The following is a 13,390-nucleotide window of genomic DNA, read 5'->3' on the forward strand; positions in this document are numbered from 1 at the left end:
GAAAATCTTAGAGTGCATTATAATTAGAAAGATCACCTGCTAGTACACCTGTTGGGTGATGGCATAATGTAATATAATTTTATGTTAATTACCTCTGTGCTTTTTTCCTGCACCTGCTGCTCATAATGTCAGAACTGCACAAAGGTCCTGAGAAGTGACAATAGGAGCTGCATGTCACTGATCATCAGTTTACATGTTGCATGCCGAAGTAGATCTTGATTTAAGCATAAATAACAGAGATTTGTGTCACATTTATTTATGTAAACACGAATTATGTATTCACTCTATACCCAAATTTTGCATCCAGATGGCTTATGTCTTAGAAAAGGATATATTTCTTTCAGGAATTTGGACATTCACTGTGTAAGATTAAAACCAAAAAAAGGATATATTTCTGTGTTGCTAAGAATGTTGATTGTGTATAGATTTTATATTTGTTTAATATTAACACATTACAAGAAATTTAGCTTTTAATTGCTGTCTGTCAGAAATCTGAACTAAAGTCATAAGTCTTCACAAGGATAGATAAATTAATTTATTTGTAGCATCTTGTAGCAGAGGAGAAGATTATAAAATACTGTTTATATTCTCATACATGTTTGTTTCTTCAAATTCAAAATACAGTATTTACAAACATTATACTTATGAATGAGACAAGTGGCTGGCATAGGCGAGCACCCAGACATGAGAAAAAGGCAAAGCAAATCTGAACCAAAGCTTTGAATTTTGGCCCTGATTAGCAATGTGTGTGTGGACATGCACACATGAGCACACTCATTGTGAAGAAAAAACTCACTGACTGTTGGCAAACTCAGTCTCACTTGTGGCTTCAGACACTACTAAACCTTTTTTTTTTTAAGCCATAAGATACTGTTTCCCACTTCTGATAAAAAATATATGTGCTGTATCTTTATGCTCATGAACTTAGGACAAGTGAAAAGTCCCATTTTGTGAGCTCAGTTTCGAGCACTGTGTATTTCCTCGTGCATTTGATAAAAGGGAGCAGTTAAACAAAGGCTTTGTGGTAGCTGATATTGCTGTGTTTCAAAAACAGGTTGGAGTGACAGTCTGCCTCCTGTGTTTCCCCTGGTCTGAGGAGGAAGTAGATGGAAATACTGTAATTACAGCCTCCCACCCTGGGCAGGAGGGGAGAAGTGCTTCACAGTCATTCTGCAGAAGCTCCTCCTCTGGTGTGGCATTGCCTAAAAGTGTGCTGCCCAGGGCTTTAAAAGCCATAGCATGATTTAATCTCACTGTTTGAGTGTTTTATTCTAAGTGAAATACGGGAAGGCAGCACACAATCTTGTTTTGATGTGTTAAACTTATATATAAGTTACTACTGTGATAAAAACCATACGACTTTGGTATCCTTGCTTTGACATGCTTACATTCCTAGACTTGCTGTTGTCAAAGGTAATGGAGGTTTCTAACTGTCTGAAGCAATACAGAAAGTTCAGTTCTAATAGAGTTTTGGGGTTTAAAATCTCTCTGTTGAAATTACAGGGCTTGTGAGCTTAAGCCCTAATGGCTTGACAAGGATATTTGTGAGCTGTTAATTGGAATGACCATCAGCTCCTCAGAGGAAACCAATCCTCAGGATGAAGAGGCAAGGAAAAACGAGTTGTGTTTTGTGTAGATCATTTGCCTTTGTCCCACAGTGGCACAGAAGCCAAGCCCTGTGCAGACACATCAGAATACAGCTGGAACAAGCCAGGCTTAGTAGGTCTGGGTCAGTGTGAGCCATGACCTGCTGGGTTTGGTGCTAAACCTGGACTGACACTGAAGCCTGAAGTCTCACCCTGGGCTGGTGCTGGGCTCAGACCCGAGTTCAGACCTGCCCACCCTCCCCCAGCCAAGCCTCTCCTGTCCCAGGAAGGCACCTTTATCAGCAAGGTGGCTTTCCCAGGCTGAAACTCATCACTTGCAGTCCGGGTGTGCTGACCCCTGTGATTTCCACAGATGCAAAGCTAATGAATATAGCTGTAATCTGTTAATAGGTGACTCATTTCAGACCATGGCAAAAGTGTTTTTATTGTAGTGGGGAATACTGGGGTAAGGAAAAGTGTATGTCACAGATGAGGGATAGAAGAAGATTGTAGCAGAAAGAGGAGTATAGACAGGATTAAAGGCACATCAAAATTCCTTAAGCAGCATACTCAGAAAGTGCTGGTAATTGTGCAAAAGCAGAGAAAATTCCCAGTGACAGATAAACCTGAAAGCACACTGCAATGATAATATTTCCTGTAGCCTATTCACCAGTCAGACCCACTTTCTCCCTCTGCTCTCTTCCAGTGCCCAACATCACTGAAATGTACAATGTTTTGCAAGGTTATATGGAAAATCACTTTATTACTTCTACCTGAAAAGCTTCAAAGCAACAAACCTAACTTCTGATTTCCATAAAAGCAAAAGGTACTAAGACAGACAAAATGTGAATAGAATTGATTTTTGTGCAATTTTCTAAGGACAAGCAGGATACATTAGCAGTCTGGAAATGTCGTGAAAGACATCAGTAAGCAATGCTGGAGAATATTTAATTTAGTAAAGGGCAGTCCATGTGGATCTATGCAAAAATGATCAACTGGCAATGTAAACAAGAGCATTTAGAGAATGAAATAGCAAGTGAAAAAAGGTATTTGCCTCTTTTAAGAAAAAAGTATATTTTTAGATCTTTCAAGTTTTTTCTCAAACCATTGAAATGGTCTTTTAGAATCAGAGACTAATGGAATTTTCTGAGTTGGAAGGGACCCACGAGGATCATTGGGTGCAGCTCCTGGCCCTGCACAGGACACTCCAAGGGTCACACCCTGTGCCTGAGAGCCTTGTCCAAAGCTTCTTGAGCTCTGTCAGCCTTGGTGCTGTGCCCACTGCCCTGGGGGGGCTGTTCCACTGCCCAGACACCCTCTGGGTGAAGAACCTTTCTCTAGCGTCCAACCCAAGCCTCTCCTGACTCAGCCTTGTGCTGTTTTCTCGGGTCCTGTCGCTGCCACAGGAGGAAGGAGATGGCTGTCTGTCCCTCTGCTGCACCTCATGAGGATGTTGAAGGCAGAATCCAGCACTTGCCCATGCTAAACTCCATATGGGTGGTGATTGCTCCTCTCTTAATTCATTGAGGTCTCTCTGCCCCTGAAGGAGTCAACAGCTCCTCACAGTTTATTATCATCACATTGGGAGGAACTGTCAGCTCCCTTGAGGGAGACTAGACAACAAGTTAAAGCAGTGAATATGTGTATAAATAACATCCTGCAACAGTCTGCAAAGTCACCATCTCAATAGTGAAGGAGTTCTAGGTAGGCTTAGAAATGTTAGATTTGCTGGTTTGGGGAGGAAGGAGTAGAATAGAATGTATTGAGTATTAATACCAGCATTCTTTAATTTCATTTATAGCTCACTTGGAAGTTTTTATTACTTTTTAGCTAATATCTTGTGGCAAAGTTACACCAAAGAAGAGAAAGTTAGGTAATCAAGTAAGAGAGAATGACCATGTGGGTATGTCCTCCTTTGAATATGTATTGTTAAAAATTTTTGTTTGCTTCTGTGGTTAATTATACGCCAATAGATGTGAAGAAATACCATAACTTTGGGCATTTTAACAAAGAAAAGACCTTGATGTCCAGGACTTTCATCTTTTCAAGTATATTAAGTGTAGTAGCTACTCTTGATATGTTTATTTCATAACAAGGGAGTATCATGTGAATAAGTACAGAGAAATTACACCATATGGAAGTCAGTCCTGCTATTTGAGCTGTGGTGGCAAGAGCTGAGTCTTACAGTGTAGCACCTTGGAAATTGGTTTTCCTTTACTTTAGAGAAAAGATGTGTGGAAAGTGAACTGATTTCACAGCTGTAGCTATTTCATAAGGAAATGGTCACAGGTGCTATAGAAGGAGATTATGCTGTAAATAATCAAGCCAGAACGTTCTTGTAGAAATACTTCTTATATAAATTTGCTGGTTTTGCATATAACCTTTATATAATATCAAGTGTACATGGAAATACTCAAGTTAGGATAATTTTTGGTCTCCAGGTGGAGCACCCCAGAGGACGGTGTCAGACTTGACACTCATAATAAAAAAAAACCCAAAAAAACTACAAAACAGGATATTAAATATATTATACACAGTCCTGTGTTTTTCCTGGAACCTGTGGCAACCAGCAAACTGCATTGTTTGTATTGCAAATTTTACAGTTGGTTAAAACATGGATCAAAACCCCCAGTTCTAGCACTGGAATAAAGTTATGAGCACAGAATGAAAGAGGTCCAATATCAACCTTTAGAGTTCCTGAAAATGCCAAAAATGGTCAAGTTTCTTTACATAGATTTACAGGAGGGGTCCTGGAGGGGTGACACATCTTGTCCAAAGCCAAAGAATGCATCAGAAGTAATTTTAGGAAAAGAATTCACCGATTCACTCCCTATTCAATATTTTTTAAAAGTGTATATTGATGTAAGAAACCAATAGTCACTATTAGAAACCAACTTCTCTAGTCACTGTTAATTCCTCAAACAAAGTAATTGCCAATGTTCTTAGAAAACTGAGAGACAAATGATTAATTCCTGCTTTGGGGTGTGATGTGTGCTGGATTAACTGAAAGATTTAGTTGACTAATGGTTGGGTAAATCTGGATATACACTCTTAAGATCATAACACTGCTACAAATCTGAGAATCCTCTGTATGTGTAATAATATGGAAGCTAATTTTTCATCTTGCCCTAATGCCTCATTCATAGTTTCAGTGAACTTTGGATCCAGATTTAATGTGAAAAGTCGCTTGTAATCATGTGAAATGAAGAAATTGCAATTACAATGTGAATATTTTCTTGGAAGGACTAAATGAGTGGATTATCTACTTATCCCTTATTTAATAATACCTAAATTAAATAGTCCTAAGGAAATAGAGGATTAACAAATAAGAAGTATAATACACAGCAAGCAGTCTAGCTGAAGAAAGACTACATAATCTAAAATATCCTCAACTAAATCCACTGAAGCAAATTTAGCAGGGAGACTGAATTACTTTGGACATGTGCGTGCTTACAGTGGTCCATTTGGGTCAGGGCTAAAGTTCAGGAAGGATAGAAAGGGAGTCTCAGACTGCCTTTCCCTTCTTTACCTATCCAGTCCATGAGTGGAGGACTCCAGCTGTGAATGGACATAATCCTCTTAAGAGTAAAAAATCTAAATATTTGTGTAAAAGCAAGCAAACAAATGTAGCACGACAGCACACAGATAGACTGGGGAGCTTCCTCCTTTTGTTTGTGCATCTCTGTGAGTCATCCTGCAGTTTGCTCTCCCTGAGGTCAGCTGGAAGAACTTCTGTTGACTTCAGTGTGTCTAGGACCACAGTTCACCAATACAAAATTTTTTCTTTTTTTATTTTATCCCAAAATCACATATTTCCAAGGAATACATTTGAAGATGGATCTATTTTATATGGAACTATGTTCAAAACTGTTGATATTTCTGCTTGAAAGTTGCAATCAATTTCTGTTTCAATAATTCTGTCTCACACATGAAGGGCCCAGGTTTCCATTCCCAGCTCCTTGATGCCTTCTCTCTGTCTAAACCAGAGTTTCCTCTCTGTTTTTTTCCAGGTCTGGAGTTGGTGTGACAGGTTCTAGGCAGACTTTGTTTTATGCAGAAGTAAATGACCAGATGAGAACCAGTGGAGGAGGTGGCCAGCCTGAAGAAGGAGAGCTGATAGAAGTTGTGGAAATTCCTTTAGGAGAATCCATGAAGTTTGCTTATGATGAGACTTTCCCGAAGACAATGGGTGTCATCTTCAGCTTCATGTGGTTCCACAACAACATAGCACCTAAACTACCCAAAAAGTAAAGCACCATGATTTTAAGGAAGGCTTTTCTGCTGGTGCTGTGCCTGCAGAAAGCTGCAAATCTGCCTGCCTCAATCAACTCAACTTCTCACAGGACAAAGTTTTCTTTAAATAAACTTAGAAGTATAATCTGAATTAAAATCTTCACACAATTTCCATTATTAGCAAAACACTAACTGGAATCGCTGGGGCCAGGATTTGCCTTGGAGAGGCAAATGTTGATTTTTGTGCAGTGAAAAACCAAATGTTGATTTTTGTGCAGTTAATTGAATGTGTCCAGATCTCCTTTCTCACAGCACTGTTTTGAGGAGCTGCCCAAGCCCTCAGCACAGCTGCCCCAGGAGCCTCTCACCGTGTCTGTACATACTGGCAATATGTTTTCATTGTCAGTTTTGATATTTTTTTTGAAGAAAGCAGCAAACCTTAATAGTCACAGGTACCTTAACAAGGTTCCTGAGTTCAGCACAGCTTTCAGGGAGCAGCTTTCTCTGTGTGTGTGGCTCCTGTGCAGAGGAGGCCTTTGCATTTCTGAACATGCAAACCTTTATTTCATAAGCAAACAGTAAATCTGGAAATCCTGCTAACGTGTCACTCTGACAGTGCAGCAGCTGTAAGGGGATGTGCTCCTGTTTGTTCCCATCACAATGCTGGGCAGCAGTGATGGTGATGGAGGGGTGAAGGATGGGGGCTTCTGCTGGAACACATGCTGCTTTGTTTGCTTTATGGGCAATAGTTGATAAATCAGATCAAACTTTGTCCCCTAGAGCAGGACCAGAGAGGCCGAATTCTTTTAATTTGACAATGAGGTGATTACCACAAGGGATTGCTCTGAGGTTGCTGTGGTCTCAATTTCCTTACCACCAAATGGGAGGAATGGGACTTACCCCTCAGATAACACTTCTTGGAATCTAATGATTGGAAGTGCTTTATTGTGATTTTATCATCATTTGTGCAGTTTACATGAAAGCCTGTGCAACCTGCACAGACATCCTGAGGAATGGCTTTTTAAATCAACATCTTGATTTAATAATTCGATTTAATTTGATTTAATAAAGTGGTCTAATTAGAACATATAGTACTTGTTCTATCAGTGCAGTTTGGATGTGGAGTGTTTGTCATGTGAAACTGTTAAGAGCATGAATGAAACAGAATGAAGTCTGGCAATTTAATTATGCACTGGGTTATGTTATTCACTGACTTAATCAACATGCCCACATTATAAATGCCTCCAGGAGTACTGAGGTGCTAAGTGTGTTTAGAAGAGAACTGCAAATATGCAAACTCGAACTTAACAGCTGAAATAAATGCAGCAGAGGTGTCTGATGGTGTCCAGTGGCTGATTTTAAATCACTGCTTATCTCAATAGATGTATAAATATAAAAGTTTTTTTTTAAAAAAGGGCATTTAGAATTGCTGCTTGCTGGTTGTCCTCCTGATAGGGAGGAAAGGTCCTTGGAAAGCCACTGAAGAAGAAGCAGCCTCTGCCTGTGGAGTCAGGCTATTTGTGGAAGTTCAGACACAGCTGTGTTGAGCTGGGCCTGGTCCATGGTGAGTCAAGGGCTGAGTTATTGTGAGAAGCAAATAAATTCTGTCTGTCTGATGTATTTACACTGGAAGGTGTTTCAAGGTGGGGTCTCCACTGCTCTGTCTAGTACAGTGTGTCCTGATTGCTGCTGAGGCCTTTATGAACTGCTACAGTCCATAGAATAAATAATGCCTTTTATTCCAGGCTGTAATAACCAAAGTTTCTGTTTTATTCCACCAAAATTGCTGGTCACACAGTAGCTTGTGTGCATACATGTCAAAAGTCTTTTTTCTGTATAATGCAGAAATTGGGAAAAATAAAATATTTTGCCCCTCTAAGGCGCTGTGACTGTTCCTCAATGTACCAAACCTCCCTGGGGCAGTACCAGGCTTGCCAAAACCTGGCCCCAGGTCCTGCTCCTGCCCAGGGGTGGGGTGAGAGCTGGAGCTCACCCTGTGGGAAGAAGGGAACACGTGGCAGTGTGGAGGAAGCCACAGGGGTGGCAGGGTGGCATCAGTGCTCTGCTTGCTCTGAGGTGACCCCACCAACACAACCTGCAGGCTCCAGAGTGTTTTAAGCAGTTGAAACTCATGGATAATAGTGATGGAGGGCAGTGGCATGAGCTGGGCATTCCCTCAGCATCCTCCTGATGCAGGCAGCCAGACAAGAAGCATCCCCAGCTCCCAGCCTGCTCCTCCAGGGCTCTGCTGGGCACACACCCACAAACTCCTGGGGGGCTGCAGTGCTGTGAAACCTTTACACCCCAAGGGATGCTGGACTCCATCCCTATGCTCTGCCTCACCATCCCTGCATTGTGCAATTCTCAAACACACAAAACAGTCACCAGATTACTTCCATTTTCTGCCACAGTTTGGGAATTTTCCACAGAAACATCAGTGCTGAAAGCTGTGCATAAAGCAATGGGGGATCTGGAGTTTGAATCTGCAATATTAAATATAAATGTGTCTTCCACCTCTTACTTTTTCCACGTCAGTTTTGGTGGGAGATTTTATAAGCAATTATAAAGGTTTGAAAATGTGGGACAAAGGGCTTGGCCTTGTTAGGTTTTTTTCAATACAGTAGATGAATCATATTTATAAAAATAAAACCAGAACAATTCAGATGTCATTTAACTCATCCGGGCTCATTTCAAAGATCCTAATTAGAGCAAATCCAATATACATTGGCCAAGCCAGGCAGGGAGAAAGTTCTTCTAATGGAATCTCACAATCACATCTGCGTCTTTGATGCATCCTTTGGATGTGCCACCACACATACATCCATGGAGGGTGGACAGCTAGCATAAAGCAGGGTCCCCATTTGCTGCTAATGAATTCTGGCTCCAGCCTGCAGAACTCTGAGCTGATCTCATCCCACCATCCCCATGAGATCAGCATCTTTTATTGACTACAATTGAGTGGTCCACATTTATAACACAAGTCTTAGAATCTCTGCTGTCTTTACGAAGTGACTTTGAGATGCAGAAATAATCTAATGACCCGAAGTTATGACTCAGACTTCTAATGAAGCCTGGAATGATAAAATCTTCAATGCAGTGTCGCTGTCGGGCTCACTATTGGATGGCAGAAGAGAAGACACCAGCACCTTGCAAGTACATGGAGGTAGTCTGGTACTGCTCTTTGTGACCCTATTTGTGAAGTGGCTGCAAGCCCTGAGCTGCTCCCGGCTCTCACGAGCAGAGATGTGATTAAAACGCCTTCTCTAAAAGGCTGCCAGTGTAAACAAGCGAGCTGAATCGCCCCGTGGGGTGCGGGATTCCCTGGGGAATGCGGGGATGCTCTGCCGCCCGCTCCCTTTCCCTCTCCCCCTCCCTGACCTCCATCCCTGCCCCGGCCAGAGCAGCGGCGCTCCCGGCTCCCCGCAGGCCCGGCCCGGGGCCAGGCCAAGGACAAGCGAGATGATTGCTCCTGAAATACACGTGCCGACCCGCTGGACAAATAGGATTTTTGCTAAATTAGGACAATTGCCGAGCACGCTCCATCCCCTGGCCAGGGCTCTATACATAGATGAAAGGCACACCCAGTTGTGCAATCTGTTGCAATGGCACACCTGGTGCTGTCTGCAAGTCTATTCACAACCGTCAGCAGGTGCGACGTGGCCTTTGTGGCCATAAAAGTCTGTCTGGGCCGCCCCTGCTGCGCTCCCTGCCCGCGCTCTGCCAGGGGAGGCTGTCACAGATTAATGTGCTTGTTTGAAGCCGCTGGGAGCCACAGCCTGAAGCTCGCAGAGGCTTCAGGGGGATCAGAGAGAAGCCTGTGCACACAGGAGGGATTTGCAGCTCCTCTCTTGGTGGCTGTGCCTGGGGGAGGTAACAGGCAGGGCAGTGCTGCTGCCTGAGCAGGGACAGGGGACGAGAGCAACCTGCCCCATCATGGCAGGGGGTTGGAATCAGATGATCTTTAAGGTCTCTCCCAAGACAGTGATTCTAGGATACAGCAGGTTCCTGTTTCTGCAGCCCCAGGGATGCTGCCCAATGACTCTGGCATCAGGTACCAATGATTTGCAAGCCCTGTTTGGGCTCAGCCTCTCCAAAAAGGGATTTGCTTGCTTTGCTTTGGGATGCTGCATCTCACACAGCACAGCATTAAGGTGGAGCTCCAAGACCTCAGCCCCACACAGCACAGCATTAAGAGACCTCAACCTCACTCCATTGACTTTCATTATAGGAAGGATGCCATGGACTTTGGAGTAGCTTCTCAGCAGGAGTTTTCATTCCCATTGGATCATGCAGGATTTTGCTTGATACAAACAAAAATAAGGGGGATGCTCAAATCCCACCCTGCTGCAAAAGGTACTTCTCAATTTGTCTAATCCTTCAGAGCCACTCTCACATTTTAATTGGCAATGCATTTTTACAAGGACTCAAATGCTCCCGAGATGAATCATGAGGGAAGAGAGGAAGAATTCATAGCAGCTAAATGGCCCAGATTTGTGGTGCTTGGAGCTCTCTGGCCTGCCTCAGGACTGGCTTCAGTGCATTTCTCGTAATTGGAAATACAATCAGATCCATATTAAACCCTGCCAACCGTGGCCTGTATTGCTCTGCTGCTGAAGTGCTCAATATCCTGTACTGGCTTCACTCTCTAATAAAACATTCAAAGCAGTGACGCTCAGAGAAACCCCTTTTGGACCCTTGGTTACGAGGAAAAGGGGCTGGGAATGGGCAATGTGGGAATGTCTGTCAGCCACCATCATTAACAGTGGCCCTCGTGCCCCAGCTTCGTTAACAGAAAAATCCCTGGGCTCCTCCTGTGCCCACCTGTGTGTCAGTTCTCGGGGTATGGGTTGATGGGTAGAGCATTCAACAGTGAGAAAAGCATGATTTGTTCCTTTTATGACAGCAAAATGTTGCTGTGTGGGGGAAGCCCCTGGGGCTGAAGCTGTGTGAGAGACTGACTCCTCCAAATGATGCCATCTCGTGCATGTCCATCATGCTGTGAACACAGCCTGGATTTAACTCTGTTTCCTGGCACTTGTGGGGAAAAAAAAAAAAAACAAAACAGGTCAGTTTGTTAATTCCCTGACAATAAGCCCAGAGGGACATCTCACCTGGCCCTAGGTGCCATGGAAACACCTGATGAGCCTTGCCCCAGTGCTTTGGGGTGTCTGGCACAGCACTGGCCCCACCCAGCCCTTTCCAAAGTCCTCAGCAGGTGACGGTGGGCACGGATGGTTCTGTGCCCTGTGCTCTGTGCCCTGTGCCCTGTGCTCTGTGCCCTGTGCTCTGTGCTTTGTGCTCTGTCTGTGGCCACCACATCCAAAACCACCCCAGGGGCTGGGGCAGGAGCAGGGCCAGGGCCATGAGAATCGCTGTGCTCCAGCCTGCTGGTCCCCTCCAGCTCTCCTGGGGCTGGGGATGGGGACAGGCTTTGGGCCCAGGGTCACCAATGTGGTTTGGTCACCAATCCAACGTGTCTGGCCGGAGCTGGTGAGTAAAAGGTGAGTAGAAGGTGCCTCCATCTCCTGCCCAGCGTGTGGGTCCCTCCGGAGTCCTGTCTCCTTTCGTGGGGAGGGGGTGTTGGGGAAACACTTGCTCGTGCAGCAATCGCTAAAATAACTGTTCAAGGCACAATCACGCTCTTGAGAGTGCTAGAAACAATTTAAGAAATGTTCTTGGGGCGAGCGGCGGGCGCTGTGCAAACAGCGCGGCGGGGCTGGTGCGAGGGGCCCGCCCGGCCCTCAGGAATGCGCTCGCCGCGGCGATAACCCACACGCTCCTGCCGTAACCTCCTTCCTTTGGTCCTTCACGCTCCCCCCGCTCCCACCCTGGCGTTTGGAGCGTCTCCTCTTGCAGTAAAATCAGGGAAACAAAACCAGAGTTTGTGCCACACTTTCTCCAGCGCCCCTTTTCTAGTCACTATTAACGCAAAAGACTTTGGGGAGACTTCAGCACCCCCCATGGGTTTCCCCAGAGGCAGAACCTGGGGTTTGCTGCTCCACAGATTCCCATTTTGAGCAGGCTCTCAGTGAGAGCTCGCTGGCCTGGCTGGGTTTGTGCCACAGCCCGAGTGCTGCTGACCCTGGAGCTGCAGCAGGGATGCAGAGGCTTGAGTTACAGCCATCCATCAGCTGCTCATCCCCTTGCCAGCCCCACTGCTCTCTGCCATCAATCATGTGCGAGCCCCAGGGTGAGTTTGCAGCCTGGTTGTTCCTACTGTGGCAGCTTAGCAGGGTGTCAGCAGCACGGGGAGCCCCGAGCCTGCAGGGTCTGAATGCAGCCACAGAGCTGGGACCTTCCACATCCACAGCAAACCTCCTGGGTCTTCAGGAATGGCATCAGGATCTGTCCTGTCTCTTCCTATCATGGCATGCGGTAGCATCAGGGCAAAGCAGCCAAGATCACATTCAAGGTTTATGCTTAGTCATGGAAGTGCTTCAGAAAACCCCATTTGCTGGAGTGAGCAACCTTTTGTCTGATATTTATGCAGTGTCTGTAAAGAGCAGGGAGAGAGGTTTGCAACAGGCTGCCGGGAAAATAGGGAACAGGGTTAGGCTGGTGCAGGGTGTGTATGAAAATTGCACAGCCTCAGGCTGACCTCCAGGGCAGTCACAACCCTTTACATCCCTGACCAGCTGATTTTGTAAAGGTGGAGACTGTCCCATCTGCAGCAGCAGCATCATTTCGGGCTGCCCAGAGCTGGAGCAGGACATGGCCAAGCCCGGTACCAGCTTTGTACTCAATGTTCTCACCTGCTACATCTTCCCAGTCATGCTGCCAGCTTCATTTTTCCAAATGGCTTTGTTTTACCACTAATGTCTTTGTTCAAGGTAATTTTTTTACTGCTATTTTTTATTTGTTTTATTGCTCCTCCACACAACCTGATCCCAGCCTCTCAGACGAGCACAGTCAAAATCACACCAATACATCACCATAATCAGATCTGATTGCAGGGGCTCTCTGGGAGCCAAGGCACTGAGGGAAGGCTAACAGGCTTATTGATCACAACAGAGCAGCAGGATTTAGTTCCTAGGTGGACTCTAACTAATGTCCATTTGTTTTTTCTCACTGGCAAAAGCAATGTGTAAATATTCTGCTGTTAATGATAGGTTTGTTCCTGGTTAATAAATGGGGAAACAAAAAGATCGAAGTGAATGTCTTGCCTTCTAAAGCCTGATCCTAATGCCCTGTCCTTTTTCTATCAAGGCTGATTGGTAAAGCTTTTTAATTCAAGTCTCTAAGCAGGATGATCAGCATTTACTTAGCTAGTGTTGATTTCCACTTGACCAGGCTGCTCTGGAGAAAGGTATCACCTCATGGTGCAAACCCTCTTACAAGGGATAAAGAAACTGAGACCAGGTCCCTCCTCCTGGTTACCGAGCAGCTCTGGGTGTGGGTCAGGGCCTGGGGGTGCCCAGGGGCTGGGCAGGCTCCCAGTGAGGACTGTGGCTCCGAGGGCAGAGCACAGGGCAGCTCCTGTGGCCCCAGCCCAGCTGTGGGTGCTGGCTCACGGCAGCCCAGCCCCAGCCCTCCCTTCCCAAAGCCTGGCTCCAGGCACGGTGCGTGGCCTG

At 45.1% G+C, this 13,390-nt stretch overlaps 1 protein-coding gene across 3 annotated transcripts in view; it reads left to right on the top strand.

Moving 5' to 3' along the window:
• The window catches only part of NUDT14 (nudix hydrolase 14), a 60,180-nt gene extending 52,482 nt beyond the window's left edge, over positions 1–7,698 (top strand). For all 3 annotated transcript variants that reach the window (XM_063159800.1, XM_063159801.1, XM_063159802.1), the window contains exon 5: positions 5,597–7,698. In XM_063159800.1, coding sequence (XP_063015870.1) covers positions 5,597–5,837 — 241 coding nt within the window. In that variant the 3' untranslated portion in view covers positions 5,838–7,698. The remainder of the gene's footprint in view (positions 1–5,596) is intronic.
• The last annotated feature ends 5,692 nt before the right edge of the window (positions 7,699–13,390 follow it).

Source organism: Melospiza melodia, chromosome 6 (genome assembly GCF_035770615.1).
Source record: "Melospiza melodia melodia isolate bMelMel2 chromosome 6, bMelMel2.pri, whole genome shotgun sequence".
Taxonomy (NCBI): Eukaryota; Metazoa; Chordata; class Aves; order Passeriformes; family Passerellidae; genus Melospiza; species Melospiza melodia.